The sequence below is a fragment of the Tursiops truncatus genome, chromosome 11, assembly GCF_011762595.2.
Source record: "Tursiops truncatus isolate mTurTru1 chromosome 11, mTurTru1.mat.Y, whole genome shotgun sequence".
NCBI lineage: Eukaryota > Metazoa > Chordata > Mammalia > Artiodactyla > Delphinidae > Tursiops > Tursiops truncatus.
In genome coordinates this window covers 27410857-27426171 of record NC_047044.1, presented here as the reverse complement: position 1 = coordinate 27426171, position 15315 = coordinate 27410857, and the positions used below count along the sequence as shown (strand labels likewise).

Here is a 15315-nt window from a genome sequence, read left to right as displayed (position 1 = left end):
AAACAGCAAAACAATGTGCCTGGCACATAGTATGTCCTAAAATAAATAAATAAAATAAATATATATACACAAATCTTTTTATCAACACTAATACAATACAAAAGGAAAAACAATGATTATCTTCACATACCTTTATGCTTTCTTGCTTGTGAGACTTGAGTTCTTCACTCAATTTAGCAATTTCTTTTTCTTGTCTACACTTAATTTCCTCTATCTCTGCCAATTTACATTTTTCATTTACTAGTTCTTTTTCTTTCAGTGACTATTGAAAAAATGATTTATTAAAAAAGTTTTAAAGTAAATACTTAAAAGTAATATAACAAAAATGACTGCTACTATTTATGACTGTCTCTGCCCCTTCCACCTTAGTTAACTTGAGCAAATTATTTACCTTCTCTTGCCTCTGTGTCCTTATTTATACAATATGAACAAAAAGATCATTATAAGGATTAAATAGTTACAGTAACTATTAAAATTAATAGTGCCTGGCTAAAGTTTAGCTAAAACTACCATCTCATGCTTATTATCATCATCACTATCTTTATATAGGGCGCCTAGGGAGGAGGAGTATACATTATCTAATCTCTATGCCAGGTAGCTCTTTTTAATCATTTTATAGGTAAAGGAACAAAGACTTAGAGCAGTTAAATAAGCTATTAAAAGTAGAACCATAAAACTAAAACAAGATCTGCCTGATCTAAAACCCTTGTAATTAAAGGCCTCTAAACTATAGTTCTGTCAGAATTTTCTAACCTTGAGGCACAAATCATAAATTTCATGCCAGCCTCACCAGCGCCATCACTACAAAAACATCCACCAATTTTTAAAAATAATTCAGAGGTAATTCCCTGGCGGTCCAGTGGTTAGAACTCCGTGCTCTCACTGGCAAGGGCCTGGGTTTGATCCTTGGTCAGAGCACTAAGATCCCACAAGCCACACAGTGCAGCAAAAAATAAAAAAACACATAATTCAGGAACTGCACAAATAAAATATACCAAGAACTTCAGGAACTGTACACTTCAGAATAATATCAGCTGATGGAAATATAAAATTTCAATTATGAAACCAAAAACTGTTTCCTAGAATTTGAATTTCTCATTCATATAAAATTTTAACTGATCTTTAAACGTACTGGTCATAATACAATGCTTTCAACTTTATAACTTAGCATCATTTATATAAAATACACCCCTACTTACCTTTAGAAAAAGCTGGTTCTTAATTTTAAATACTAAGATTCTAGATTTAGTCAGAAAATAAAATACCTTTTCTTTCTGTATATCCTGTAGTGCTTTACTCTGTTCCTTCAATTGCTGTTCTTTCTTTGCTAAATCTTGCTCCAAAGTAGCCTTGGTGGTCTTCAGTTCTTGAATCAATTTATTTTGGTTTCCAATTTGATTTCTATTTGAAATCAAGTCCTCCTGTGCTAGAGAAAGCTTCTCTTCTACAGACTTATAAAAACAATTTCCCCAAATTATTATGTCATTTTTTGGCAAATTTCAACAGAAACATAATAGTTAACAGTTATACATAAGTTATGCATAGCATAGTGGAAAGTAATATACTTTAAAAAGATAGTAAATGGGCAGAAGACCTAAACAGACATTTCTCCAAAGATATACAGATTGCCAATAAACACATGAAAGGATGCTCAACACCACTAATCATTAGAGAAATGCAAATCAGAACTACAATGAGGTATCACCTCACACCAGTCAGAATGGCCATCATCATAAAATCTACAAACAATAAATGCTGGAGAGGGTGTGGAGAAAAGGGAACCCCCTTGCACTGTTGGTGGGAATGTAAATTGATACGCCACTATGGAGAACAGTATGGAGGTCCTTAAAAAAACAGAACTACCATATGACCCAGCAATCCCACTACTGGGCATATACCCTGAGAAAACCATAATTCAAAAAGAGACATGTACCACAATGTTCATTGCAAGACTGTTTAGAATAGCCAGGACATGGAAGCAACCTAAGTGTCCATCGACAGATGAATGGATAAAGAAGATGTGGCACATATATACAATGGAGTATTACTCAGCCATAAAAAGAAACAAAATTGAGTTATTAGTGAGGTGGATGGACCTAGAGTCTGTCATACAAAGTGAAGTCAAAAAGAGAAAAACAAATACCGTATGCTAACACATATATATGGCATCTAAAAAAAATAGTTCTGATGAACCTAGGGGCAGGACAGGAATAAAGACGCAGACATAGAGAATGGACTTGAGGATATGGGGAGGGGGAAGGGTAAGCTGGGACAAAGTGAGAGAGTGGCATGGACATATATACACTACCAAATGTAAAATTGATAGTTAGTGGGAAGCAGCCACATAGCACAGGGAGATCAGGTCGGTGCTTTGTGACCACCTAGTGGGGGGGATAGGGAGGGTGGGAGGGAGACGCAAGAGGGAGGAGATATGGGGATATATGTATAGCTGATTCACTTTGTTATACAGCAGAAACTAACACAACATTGTAAAGCAATTATAACTCCAATAAAGATGTTAAAAAAGCTAAATTAAAAAAGATAGTATGTTATGCCCTTCAGTAAGATGATGTAAAAGAGAAAGAATGCTAGATAACTAACTCTCTTGCCTATGCAAAATACTTGTAGTATTTTGCATAGGCAAGTATAAAATAATAAAACGGAAGCAATTCCAAAGCTTTAGAAATAATCTGTATTTACTAGCTAAGTGATACGAAGAATATCAAATAAGTAGGAACCATATCAAACACACTCAGAGAACATATACATAATGAGAAGATATGGGGAGACATGGGAAGAAAGCAATTTAAAAAGATAGTTAAACGTGACATATATGCATACATGTTTTGTAGGATCTATGATGGCCCTTGACACGCTAAAAGGTTTATTTAATAAATAGAAAGGGATTTTTGTCTTGGGGGAAAAAATGTATTTCTAATCTGCCAACCTGATTAAGTGAACTAAAAGAGTAAAGTCAACCAGACATCTGAGGCTCTACTTCTAACAAGGCCATCACCCCCATCCTCTTAACTTCTCATCTGTGTGGTAGAAGTAGCTCTGTCAGTTAACACAGTCCATAGTTACAAACTGTTCGAAGGCCCAAATATTTCAAGAAGCTGAAGCTGGGGGAAACAGCAACTTTTTGACTCATTAGGTTTTGATTTGGAGGTGGATATGGTAACAGGTGGGGAATGGAAAATGGCAGGAACCTTGCCACTCTCAGCTGCTAAGGGAAATAACTCTAAGATGCTCTTCCACCATCTAGAAGTTGTTTATCTTTCTTATTCTGGATATACAGTTTCTTTGGAAAAAAAGGCAGAAGATACAATTCAGGAGGAATCACTGCTATCTAGGCTTGGCTACAGTAAGCATTTGATAAAGAATCGATGAAAAATAAATGAATAAATGAAAACCTTATTTAAAGGGCTTTACTTAAGCTTCCTGAAAGAGATTATTCCTTACAAATAACCCGGTTCAGAAGTCTTTTCTGATATAAATCAAATTTCCATTTTCAATAGTTTCCAGTAGAACACTAAAAACTGTAAGACTTCCTTTTTGGAAAAGACTTAAAGTCATCTAGTCCTTTACTAATCAAGCAGCTAAGTTTTAATTGAGTATACTACTAAGGTAGACAGGAGGGTAAAAGATGGTCCTGGACTTAAAGAAGCTGACCATATAGCCTGGAAAACAGAACCAGGGTATAAAATGGAAGTTGTACAGGGTATTAGAGCATTTGCTATGTGCCAAATGCACAGAAAAACGAGTGTGAGTGTATTCTCTGTGGAATGTTTAAAGAAGGCTTTGTGGGCATGTCGGAACTGACCTAAGTATCACAAAAGGTGAGAGTGATTTCATAGAAAAAGAATAAAATTTGACAAAGCCTAGCCCATGCTGTCTATAGCAATTGTAATTCGGTAACAGAGGTCCTGATCTAATGCTAAAGAATACCAACACTTGCTAGAGCCTAAAAGCAAGAACACCCCCAATCTCTGACCACAGAATTCCAAAATGCCCATGGTTTAAATAACAGCCTATAAAATTCTGAACTCACAAAATCCTAGTGACTAAATCTTTAAAGTCAAGTTCAAAATCTGCACTATTTTCTGAGCCAAGACATGTTGTTCTACCTTGCCTCTGAATATTCATCTATGTCATTCAGCAGTATACTGCCGTTTCAAATTTTCCTTTTATCTTTCTTGCTTCAGACTATATTATTTTCATCTGCTCAGCATCTTTTCCCTTGGAGAACTCCCTCTTCCATTAGATGGTTTACTGGGGCTATCTTTAACCCACCCACTGCTACTGGAATAAGCAAATCTCTGAGTATATCAAGTACCAACCCTGATCCTGAATACCCCAATCACATTATAGTAATGTAGCAAAGAAAAAGATTTTCTACACTGCTCTGTGGTAGCTATTGGTGGGTTTTGGGGGGGGGGGGGGGTCTGTTCAACAATTTTTCTCTTTTCTCTTTCAAAATAAAACTTTAAAATTTTTAGTTATTATTTTTCCTTGATGTTTGATGAAATGACATAAAGAACAGTACTAGGCTAAGAAGATTTACATTTAATTCTAAACTTTTTATCCTAGAATTTTCACTTCACTGAGGGTGCAAAATTTACAGTTAAACGCCACTTCTACCTTTCCTGGAAAACAAAGAATAGCACACAGCATAGCCAGTTTGAAATATACAGTCAACAAATTTTAGTATTTCATAAATAATCCAGCAGATGGGGCTAAAGGCATAGATCAAGCCAGCCGGTCTTGCATTCTACTGGTGTCTTGGTATACACTATCAGCCCACAGATGGCAGCCTTGACTTACGTGTCATGTTACAAGGTTCTGAACGTCTCCTTTTCTCTCTTATACATAAGGTCATATAATAGTCACTGAAGCAAAAGAATGGCTGATCCATTATTCTGGCCTATTATAAATATTATTTGAACTTTCCTAGGAATTTCTTTTTTAAAAAATTAAGTAGTTCAGATACCTGTCATTTTGGAAGGATTAACGTCCAAATATCCTATTTCATAAAAAAATAAAACAGGATATTTTGTCAATATCCTATTTTATAAAAATTTGTCAATATCCTATTTTATTAAAAAATTTCAATATCCTATTTTATATTTGTCAATATCCTATTTTATAAAAAAAATTCTAGTGAAATGATGGTAAAACAATAAAGGGCTACTGGTCTTCCCCAGTGGCATAGTGGTTAAGAATCTGCCTGCCAATGCAGAGGACATGGGTTCGAGCCCTGGTCCGGGAAGATCCCACATGCTGCAGAGCAACTAAGCCCGTGCACCACAACTACTGAGCCTGCACTCTAGAGACTTAGAGCCACAACTGCTGAGCCTGTGTGCCAACTACTGAAGCCCAAGCGCCTAGAGCCCACGCTCCGCAACAAGAGAAGCTGCCGCAATGAGAAGCCCGCGCATCGCAAGGAAGAGTACCCCCGCTCACCACAACTAGAGAAAAGCCCACGCACAGCAACGATGACCCAACACAGCCAAATTAATTAATTAATTTTTTAAAAAAAGGGCTATGAATCAGAAGAGCTGAGATCCAATCATCGTTCTGTTATTGTGCAAACACTAGGCCTGTCACTAATCAAGCAGGGCCTCAGTTTCATCCGCAAAAGGAAGCTTTGAAGAGAGAGTCTATCCATGGCCTCTCAACAGTTGTTAAACTCCACAACAGCCTTATCCCTCTGTCTTTCTCTTCTTGCCCATGTTTACATTTGAATTTTTCTTTTGTGTATAAAATTAGAACATGATGTAGCTTTCGGGCATAATAAAAATAATTGTTGGCTTAATGAAAAAAATACTGATTTAAAAGATCTAAGTCTTATTACTGTGTTATGCTCTTGGGTAAATAATACATCCATATGAAGAAAAAACGTGATTTCTACAGAACTTCTACTCAGTCATTAGGCTTCATCTTCTCTATCACCTCAGTGTCCTTGGAATTCATGCACATTCGGCATCCTTACTACTACCAGCCCGAGCTGTCACCATCCGCACTTGGACTACCACAAAGTCTCCTCTCTCATCCCAACGTTCAGCCACGTTCCCCTACAATCCATTCCTTCTCCTGCAGCCACTTATTGGCCTAAAATACAAATCCGAGCACATCCTTTCAGTGGTTCCCTCCTGCCTTTAGGATAAAGTCCAAACTCTTCCACAAACCCTCCCTGACTTGCAACAGTATTGTAAAGGAAAGCTAATAATAATTTAAAGCTACTTAGAGAATATAGGAAGTAAGACACTTTCTAAATGTCAGGTGGTATTTTTTTTAAAGAACTCTTGCTAACTGTGAACTATATATATATATATAATATCTACTGTTGGCCCTATGAAAATTCTTTTACCCAGTCTCCTGTTTCTTTGTCAGATCATTAGTCACCACTGATTCCTTCACTTCCTTGCACCCTGTACGTTTTGAAACGCCCTTTTGTTTCATATTCTCTCTCCCATTAATCTCTTCTGTTCCATCCTCTTTAACTCCAGTTCTAATCAGCTCACAGCTAGATTACTGGAGTTTATGGAGGAAGGAAGGGAGATAGCCTCTTAACTAATCTCCCCAGCAATAGTTTACGCCAGATCCAAACCAAGCTGCTATCTATAAACCAGTTCCAGGTTGTTGCCTAAATTATACCTTCTTCATTTTATTCCTCTGCTTAGACTCTTCATCCCCCCCGCAACCCAATATAAAGTCCAGTCAGTCGTCCTTGCTAGGCATCTAAGATACCTCACAGTTTGACCCCAACCTTTTTAACTTTAACTTCCAAACACAAACCAGCACTCTAGCAAGACAATTATGGTGACTGCCTCCTGGCTTTGCTGGTTCCCACTGCTGCACCTTTTCTCAAATGTGCCCCTGAGTGAACTGATCTTTCTCAGGACTCTCTGTGTATTCAAATTCTTATATCCTTCAGGACCTGGTCAAGTCCTACCTCCTTCATAAAGCCTTCCCTATAGCAGCCTATGAATAAAGTGACATAGCATATTTATGTATATTATATATAAAAATATTCTGTGATTTTCAACAGAACTTTTCAATAAGGCATTTTAAATTAAGAAACAAAAATCCAAACATAGGAAAGAATCAAAAAGCATACTATTTCACTATGACAAAAAAGAGAAATGGCCGGGGCTTCCCTCGTGGCACAGTGGTTGAGAGTCTGCCTGCCAACGCAGGGGACACGGGTTCGTGCCCCGGTCCGGGAAGATCCCATGTGCCGCAGAGCGGCGGGGCCCGGGAGCCATGGCCGCTGAGCCTGCGTGTCCGGAGCCTGTGCTCCGCAACAGGAGAGGCCACAACAGTGAGAGGCCCGCGTACCGCAAAAAAAAAAAAAAAAAAAAAAAAAAAAGGAGAAATGTCTAACTCTTCTGCGAGAGAATACAAATGTTCCATTTCACTTAGAGAATTGATACCTTAATGCTACATAAAAATTGTTTACCCTATTTCCATAGCCTTCATTTTAGTAAAAATGATACTTTAATCAAACAGTATTGCCAAGGACAGAATATCCATATATGTTTAGATAATTAAGGTTAAGTTTACTTTGAGCTATAATCTAATTTTAATCATTATGCATTCCAGTAGTCTTGGGAAGTTGACTAATATATAAAACTGAAGTTAATATTGTTTGACAAGCAACAGTAAAACTGCTTGCATTTTCACAAGTGGTTTACATTTAAAACTCCTCAGATTTTTTTTAGGGCTTCCCTGGTGGCGGTCCGCCTGCCGACGCAGGGGACGCGGGTTTGTGCCCCGGTCCGGGAGGATCCCACATGCCGCGGAGCGACTGGGCCCGTGAGCCATGGCCGCTGAGCCTGCGCGTCCGGTGCCTGTGCTCCGCAATGGGAGACGCCACAGCAGTGGGAGGCCCGCATACCGCAAAAAAATAAAAAACTCCTTAGATTTTTTTAACAGCAGTCCGTTTTAAAAGTTATTTTTTTTACATAAAGGCAGCAAAGTCCTTAGATAAGCCAATGTAGCAATTAACAATTTCCAAATTATTTCTATTAAAGATGTTATTTTTAAATGCCTGTATTTACATATATATTTTGTTATATAAAACAATTTAAAAAGCATGTTTCTCCAAATATAATAATTCAACAGAAAAGAAGCATGATATTCCACAAATACTAACATTCCTGTGCCCATTTGTGTTCAAATCAATCATTTAATGAATGTCTATAAACAACTTATTGGTTTTTATCATATAATATAGTTCACTATACCTTAAGATCTTGCCTTGTGGCAAGAAGTTCAGATTCCTTCCCATAGAAATCAGACTGAAGCTGTTTTAGACTTTCCTGACTTTTTTCATAGGTATTTTGTAACAATGATATTTTCTGTTTCTCTGCTGCAAGTTCCTGTGCTGCTTGTGTTGACTGCTGCTGTAGTTTATTCTCAAGTTCTGTCTGAAACATACAATAGTTTTTTAAAACAGTATGCATACCAAAAACCAGTTACAAATATAGAATGAAATCCACACAACTAAGATTCCTAAGAACAAACTGAATTGTAGTTATGCCCTAAAATTCTACTTTAATAAAGTGTAACTTACCTTATAGTTACAAAATTAAAGAATTACAAAATTCAACAAGTCCTAATTTAAAAGACAAAAAATGAAACAGCAATTAAATAAAGAAAAAAGAATTTCACTGAGAATCCCAAGTACCAAGGTCTCAGGAGACTGAAAGTAACAACTACATTCTGATGCATGCTTTAAAAAATGATATAATTTAAGGTTGAACTATGGGAAATTTCTACACGAAGTAATTAAAAAGCCATTACTAAGTTGAAGTATACTGTTTCTACTCCTTGAAATTCAAGAATAACAAGAAATTTCTACAGGTCATCTTTATTAACATCAAGGCAGAAGAAGAGAAGAAAATGTTGCAAAGGTGCAACTCCTCTAAACTCTAAACCTTCAGTCTTTAAGAAGGTTCAGGAGATATGCATAAACTATGACATAAATAAAATATATGTAAGCATAGCATGAAATGCAGCACTTGGCTTTTAAAATAAATACACTTCAATGAAACTGCTGTTGAAGTCATCAGCGACCCCCTTGTTCCAAAATCCAATATTCATGTCCTTGTCCACATCTCATTGAACATCCCAGCAGTCCTTCAAACAGTTGATGATGCCCCCTCCTAAAAACATTCTTCAACCTGGTTTCCAGGACATCTTGTGTTTTAGGTTCTCCTCCTACCTCACTGGTCATTCCATCTTAAAATCTTTTACTAGCTCCTCTCTTGTTTGATCTCTCAATACTGTGTGACCCCAGGGTTCAGTCTCTAGCCCTCTTTTATTCTATATACAGTCTCTATTTAGAAGATCCCAACTAGACCCATTTTTATTAAGAATATAGATATAAAGTACTGTAGTTTACAGCTAGGCCTTGAAATATCTTTTTTAGGATCTGTTAGGAATAAGACTGATATTGTATTGTGTGTAAACTGCACAATGTGGAAAGCAGATATATCTGTGCAAAATCTTTGCCTCTGTGCTGTCAGTGTGATGTGGTTTCTGCATGGTTATATATTACTAGTGATTTTATCAAAACTTCTAAAACTTAAATTACATGGTAAAAGATCTGTAAGAGGCTGCCTAAGTGTTAGTTGGCACATAAAGATAATTGTAGAAGTTGAAGACATGATTGCTATATTTCAATGTTTATTCCCACTCAACATATTGCCTTCTAAGCTTTCTTTTTTTGTTCAAAGCATGATCTTAAATATATGTTTAAGTTAATGGACGTAACGCAGGGTTCCTACACTGTATTGGCGTATGTTGGTGGCCCTCTGTGCCCTAGATATATGCACACAGGGTGCAATTAAAAAGCTACAAAGTGAAAGTTGGTTTGGATCCTCTTCATTTCATTTGTTTAGCTTTTCTGTTATTTTTCTCTACTTACAAGTATTCCTGTGAATAAATCCTTGTTAAGTTAAATATTTTAAAAAATATTGTTTATTTACAATTGACTCCTGAATTTATGTCTCTAGCTCCAACCTCTCTGCCTGAACTCTGGGCTCATTATATCCAAGTACTTCCCTGACATCTTCACTTGAGTGATTGATAGATATCTATCTCAAGTAGAAATCTTGATCCCTGACAGCAACCCTGCTCCTCAAAAACATGCTACTTCCCCCAGTAAATATGGCCATCTATCCACTTGTACAAGCCACAAACCTAGAATTATTCTAGACTCCTCTTTCCATCATCTCTCACCATCTAACCTATCAGCAAGTCCTGATGACTCAGCTTACAAAAGATATTCCCAAATCATCCACTGCTAACACTTTAGTTCATGCCAGCATCTTGTACTTTCTAGACTACTGCAATAGTTTTTCAATGCCTTTCCTGCTTGCTCCTTTATGTCCCTTTAGTCAGATCCCATCATTCTCTGCTCAAAAATCTCCTAATCGATTCTAATTATCCTTTGAACAAAATACATCATTGTTATCTTCAAGATATATAATCTTCAAGATTATAATCTTCAAGTTTCTATGTTTATGCCTTTACCCCTGTCTACTTCTCTGAGCTCATCGCATATTACTCTTCCTCTCTCCACTATACTTAACTTATACTGGTCTCCGTTTTTAGAAAATACCAAGCTTGTTCTAGCCTTAAGATCTTTGCATTAGTTGTCCCGCCCCGACCACTATATGGACAGCTCTTGTATTTCATGTTATCAGCTCAAATCTCTTCAGAGGGGCTTCTTTGATCACTCAACCTTTTAGTAGGACTCTGTCCCATCACTGTCTTTCACATCACCCTGTTTAAGTTTCTTCCCCCCAAGAAAGTTTAAGTCCATGAGAATAGGTTCCTTGTCTGTTCACAGCTACACCTCCAACACCTAGAACTGTGTCCGTGGCACAGAATAGGTGCCTAGTAATGTTTCTCGAATGAATAAATGACAAACAGATGGGAGGTGGACAAATAGAGCCCACGACATCCATTAAGAGACTCTTATAATAGTCCACATAAGAGAAAAAAATAGCCTAGACTAAGACTGTGGAAGTTGGGAAATAAGAAAAGGGGATAGATTCAAGAGAGCTAGGAAGCAGATTGCCAGGAGGCAGTGCTAACTGCCTACAGAGGAAAGGGGGCTCATCACCACACACATTATCTGATAACATCCCACATTACCTCCAATTTAGAGTCTTCACAATGAAGAATTCCTGGACATTGTTTTTCGTGTTGAAGACTACACTGCATTTTTTTTTTTTTGGTAGAATACTACTTCTTTTCTTTAACATTTTCCCCCCCACAATCTAGTTTTCTTTCTCTTCAATCACCTTTATGGCTCAAATAAGCCCTCTACAAAGTCTCAACACTGATCATAATTGCCCTCTGGGTTCATATTTGGGCCTTCATTTTACTTACTCTAAATGACAGGCTGATTCATTCATTCATTTTTTAAAAAATCATTGATAGCTTATTTGTTAGAAAACACAGTTCTCTGACTTTGAGGGATTCAAATCTATTAGTGGTTAAGTTAAATAAAAGAAAATAAAAAAATAAAAAGATCAATGTAACAGCTTGATAATGGGTTTAACAGAAGTAAACCCAAAGTTCCAAAGGAGAATACAGGAGGGTCAATCATTTACAATTTATCCTTCACAAGCTTATCAGTTTTTGCTCTAAAACAGGTCTGACTACATTTCTCCCTTCTAAAGATTTTTACCTTTAGTCTTCCAATATTAAAAATTTAAAGTGGAAACAACTATACAATATCTACTGTGATCTGATTTCATCCAATTCTGTAGCGTTATCTCCCCTCACTTCTCCACTTACGAGGTATTCCAATAGCAAATCTTCTATAACGACATTTTTTTTAAGTTTTGCAAACTTTGCTAATATTGTTTCCTCTCCTTTGAAATATCTAATTTCCTCTTTTGTTTAATCTTTCAAAATTAGTATAGTCTTCAAAGACACAGTTCAAATGCTAGCTCCTCTAGAAAGCCAGTCAAAATTTCCATTAAGTTCTAATTTTTCTCATTCTCCTTTCTACTAGTTTTCTTTTTCCCTACATACCTGATTCCTCATTAAATTATAGGCTACTTGAGAATAGGGGCCATATCCTATTCATTCTGTATTCCCACATTAGGTTTCAAATAAGGTTGGTACAGGAACTGATGACTTATATAGCCTTGCTGGATTTACCTGTGACTTCCAAACAATCACAATCACATTAAAAAAGTGTATGTATATGTGTGTTTCATATAGATAGATAGATGTAGATATAGATATATATGGGGTGTGTGTTGTGTGTGTGTACTCATACACATCTATACCCATTTAAACTTTATCCTTGTTTTTCCTATTTCACTGTGGCCCAGTGAAAAGTTTCCGGAGACCATCACTGTATGGTTTACCAGGCAAAATGACACTCTTAGATCATAGTTTGTTACACTTATATATAATATCCAACAACTATTTTGCTTCCACATGGCACTGGGCACACACAGTACTAGGTACTTTAAATACATTATCGCAATCTTTTTTTTTTAATAGATCTTTATTGAAGTATAATTGCTTCAAATTATCTCAACCTTTACAACTCTATGACCCTACTTTGTTTAGTCCAGAAAGATGGATCACTTTCCTGTGACCATAAACCTAACGTGTGTCACACAGAATTTAAATTCAAATTTGCCTGCCTCTAAAATTTATCTTCTTTCCATGATAGTACACTGCTCCTCAATAAAACTAAACAATTCTTGCCTTTCAGTGATTCTCTAGGTAACTCCAAATCCCAAGTCTAATTTACAGAGACTGGCTATCTACCCAACACTCCCCCAAAATGCTGTCCTCCCCGAGGTTAAAGGTGTTCCTTTTTCTAGCATTCATCCACTGACACAAGTGAACTACTGCTATGAATGTTTGTGACACCCCCTCCCCCCGACAAATTCTTGTTGAAGCCTAGATCAAATGTGATGGTATTTGGATGTGGAGTCTTTGGGAGGTCATGAGGGTGGAGCCCTCGTGAATGGGATTAGTGCCCTTATAAGAAGAAACACAAGAGATAATCTCAGTCATATAAGGATACAGCATATAAGGATACAGCAAGAAGACAGCTGTCCACATGCCAGAAAGTGGGCCCCCACCAGACATTCAATATGCCAGTGCCTTTATCTTAAACTTCCCAGTCTCCGGAACTGTGAGAAATAAATGCTTATTTTTTAAACCACCAAGTCTATGGTATTTTTGTTATAACAGTCCCACGTAAGACAACTACCGATAAGAACATTTCCTCTGAATCTCAAAATCCTTAAGGTGTCATCTAGTAAAGCCATGCAAAGTATAGGCAATATATATTAATCATAAATCTGGAAGAAATCTTACTATAATTAATAAGTTAATAAAAAAGAAAATATGCTAAAAATAGTTGTTGGTTTTTTTTTAATTTACTAAGTCATACTGTTATAAAAATGAAGATCTAAGGAAAACTTGAACATGAGGCTAATAGATTTTGGGAAAAAATGACCTCAAGATATCAAATCATAGAACAAAATACATACTATGATAATTATATCCTGATGTATGATTATATACAACACACACAAAAAAAGGATAGACAAATTTGTCTACTCTTGTTTCTGTTATTAGAAAATTACCCTTTTGTAAAATAACCATAATAATAGTTATAAAAATAGTGGTCAACATAAAATATGTATTTGTGGGGTTAATTTTTTTTTCCTCTAGTAATGTGACAAGCCAACTATTAATAACATGACATATTTTGCTTGTTTTACATACTAGGGATCTTATATCTTTCTACTCCATGAACTAATTAATATGCATACATCAACAGTGGGGAAAACCTCATTTTGTTCAAATATTAAGTTCAATCCACTTTTATCAACTCTTAGTCTGGACAAGTATTAAAACATACTTAAGGGGCTTCCCTGGTGGCGCAGTGGTTGAGAGTCCGCCTGCCGATGCAGGGGACACGGGTTCGTGCCCCGGTCTGGGAGGATCCCACATGTCGCAAAGCGGCTGGGCCCGTGAGCCATGGCCGCTGAGCCTGCGCATCCGGAGCCTGTTGCTCCGCAACGGGAGAGGCCACAACAGTTAGAGGCCCGCGTACCGCAAAAAAAAAAAAAAACATACTTAAGGATGAAGAACGGATGCTTAATAATAAATCAGGATAGGTTTGGAAATGGAAACCATTATAACTTAAAAAACCAAACAATTATAAATATATGAAACCTATACTACTGAATATTTAAATATATCTCAATTTATGATTTTTGTTCTTGATTATATTCCCTTAATGAGGATAATTTATTTTTAAATTCCTGTAAAATTTTCTAATACACTAGAAATGTATAAATTATTCTCTTAACATTGTTAGTTATATCTTATTTTACAAAAAGGTAGTTTTATGCCTATCAAACAAATGATTAGTGCTAGAATTTCAAATAAGAATTATCTAACAACATGGTTATAGTGAATGGAAATCCAGACATAGATATTTAGTCATATAATTAAGTGCATTTATACATTTAACTTAGAAAAAATTTGAGCATATGTAAAATTTTCTTCGTTGTAACTCATCTGTGTTACTATCATATTGTTATCTTAACTGCAAAGTTTTTCTTCCCATAAAAAGTAAACAAATATATCACTACCTTCTGTGAAACAGCAATTTTAACCTCTCCTTGGAGTGCTTCAATTTGCTTTTTCTTCTGTTCAGTCAATTGCTTTAGCTCATTTATGTTACCCTGAAGTTGTTGTTCTTCTTTTTCCTTTTGTGTTAAACTATTCTGGGCCTGTATGACTTGTCCCTGCATTGAACTGAGCTCCAGCTTCAGCTGATGAGAAGTCTAAAAGAAAATAAAACCTGTTTAGCGTTCATTTATCCATGCAACACACATTTATTGAGTACCTATTCATGCCAAGCACTACTCTAAGTAGAAACTACTGAGTCTATTGGCCACAAATAATCAGTAGTAAACCAAAAAGAAAAATCCCTACCCTCATGGAGCTTTCATAACTGACACTATTCACTACTGGATGACATGCTGGATTAATCTTCAATATTTGTTTAATCTTGCCTTCCTTTTTAACTTATACATTTGGATAGAGCTTGCAAATGAACTAGATTAGTGTTCTCTTATATCATAGAAAAAGGGAAAATCAACATCAATCTTTAGATTGCTGAAATGTCTACTGTTTTGAATATTCTCAAAATGCTAACTGCATTCCCTGACAGTCCAGTGGTTAGGACTCGGCGCTTTCACTGCCAGGCCTGGGTTCGACCCCTGGTCAGGGAACTAAGATCCCTGC

At 36.4% G+C, this 15315-nt stretch overlaps 1 protein-coding gene across 8 annotated transcripts in view; it reads right to left on the bottom strand.

Moving 5' to 3' along the window:
- Positions 1 to 15315, bottom strand: part of EEA1 (early endosome antigen 1) — a 137121-nt gene that overhangs the window by 13154 nt on the left and 108652 nt on the right. For all 8 annotated transcript variants that reach the window (XR_012324266.1, XR_012324265.1, XR_012324264.1 and 5 more), the window contains 4 exons: positions 14658 to 14852; positions 8250 to 8432; positions 1266 to 1451; positions 131 to 262 (listed from right to left, as the gene is read on the bottom strand). Coding sequence is in view for 4 of the 8 variants with exons in the window: in XM_019952706.3 (XP_019808265.2) it covers positions 131 to 262; positions 1266 to 1451; positions 8250 to 8432; positions 14658 to 14852 (696 nt within the window). In the remaining 4 variants the exon portion in view is untranslated. The remainder of the gene's footprint in view (positions 1 to 130; positions 263 to 1265; positions 1452 to 8249; positions 8433 to 14657; positions 14853 to 15315) is intronic.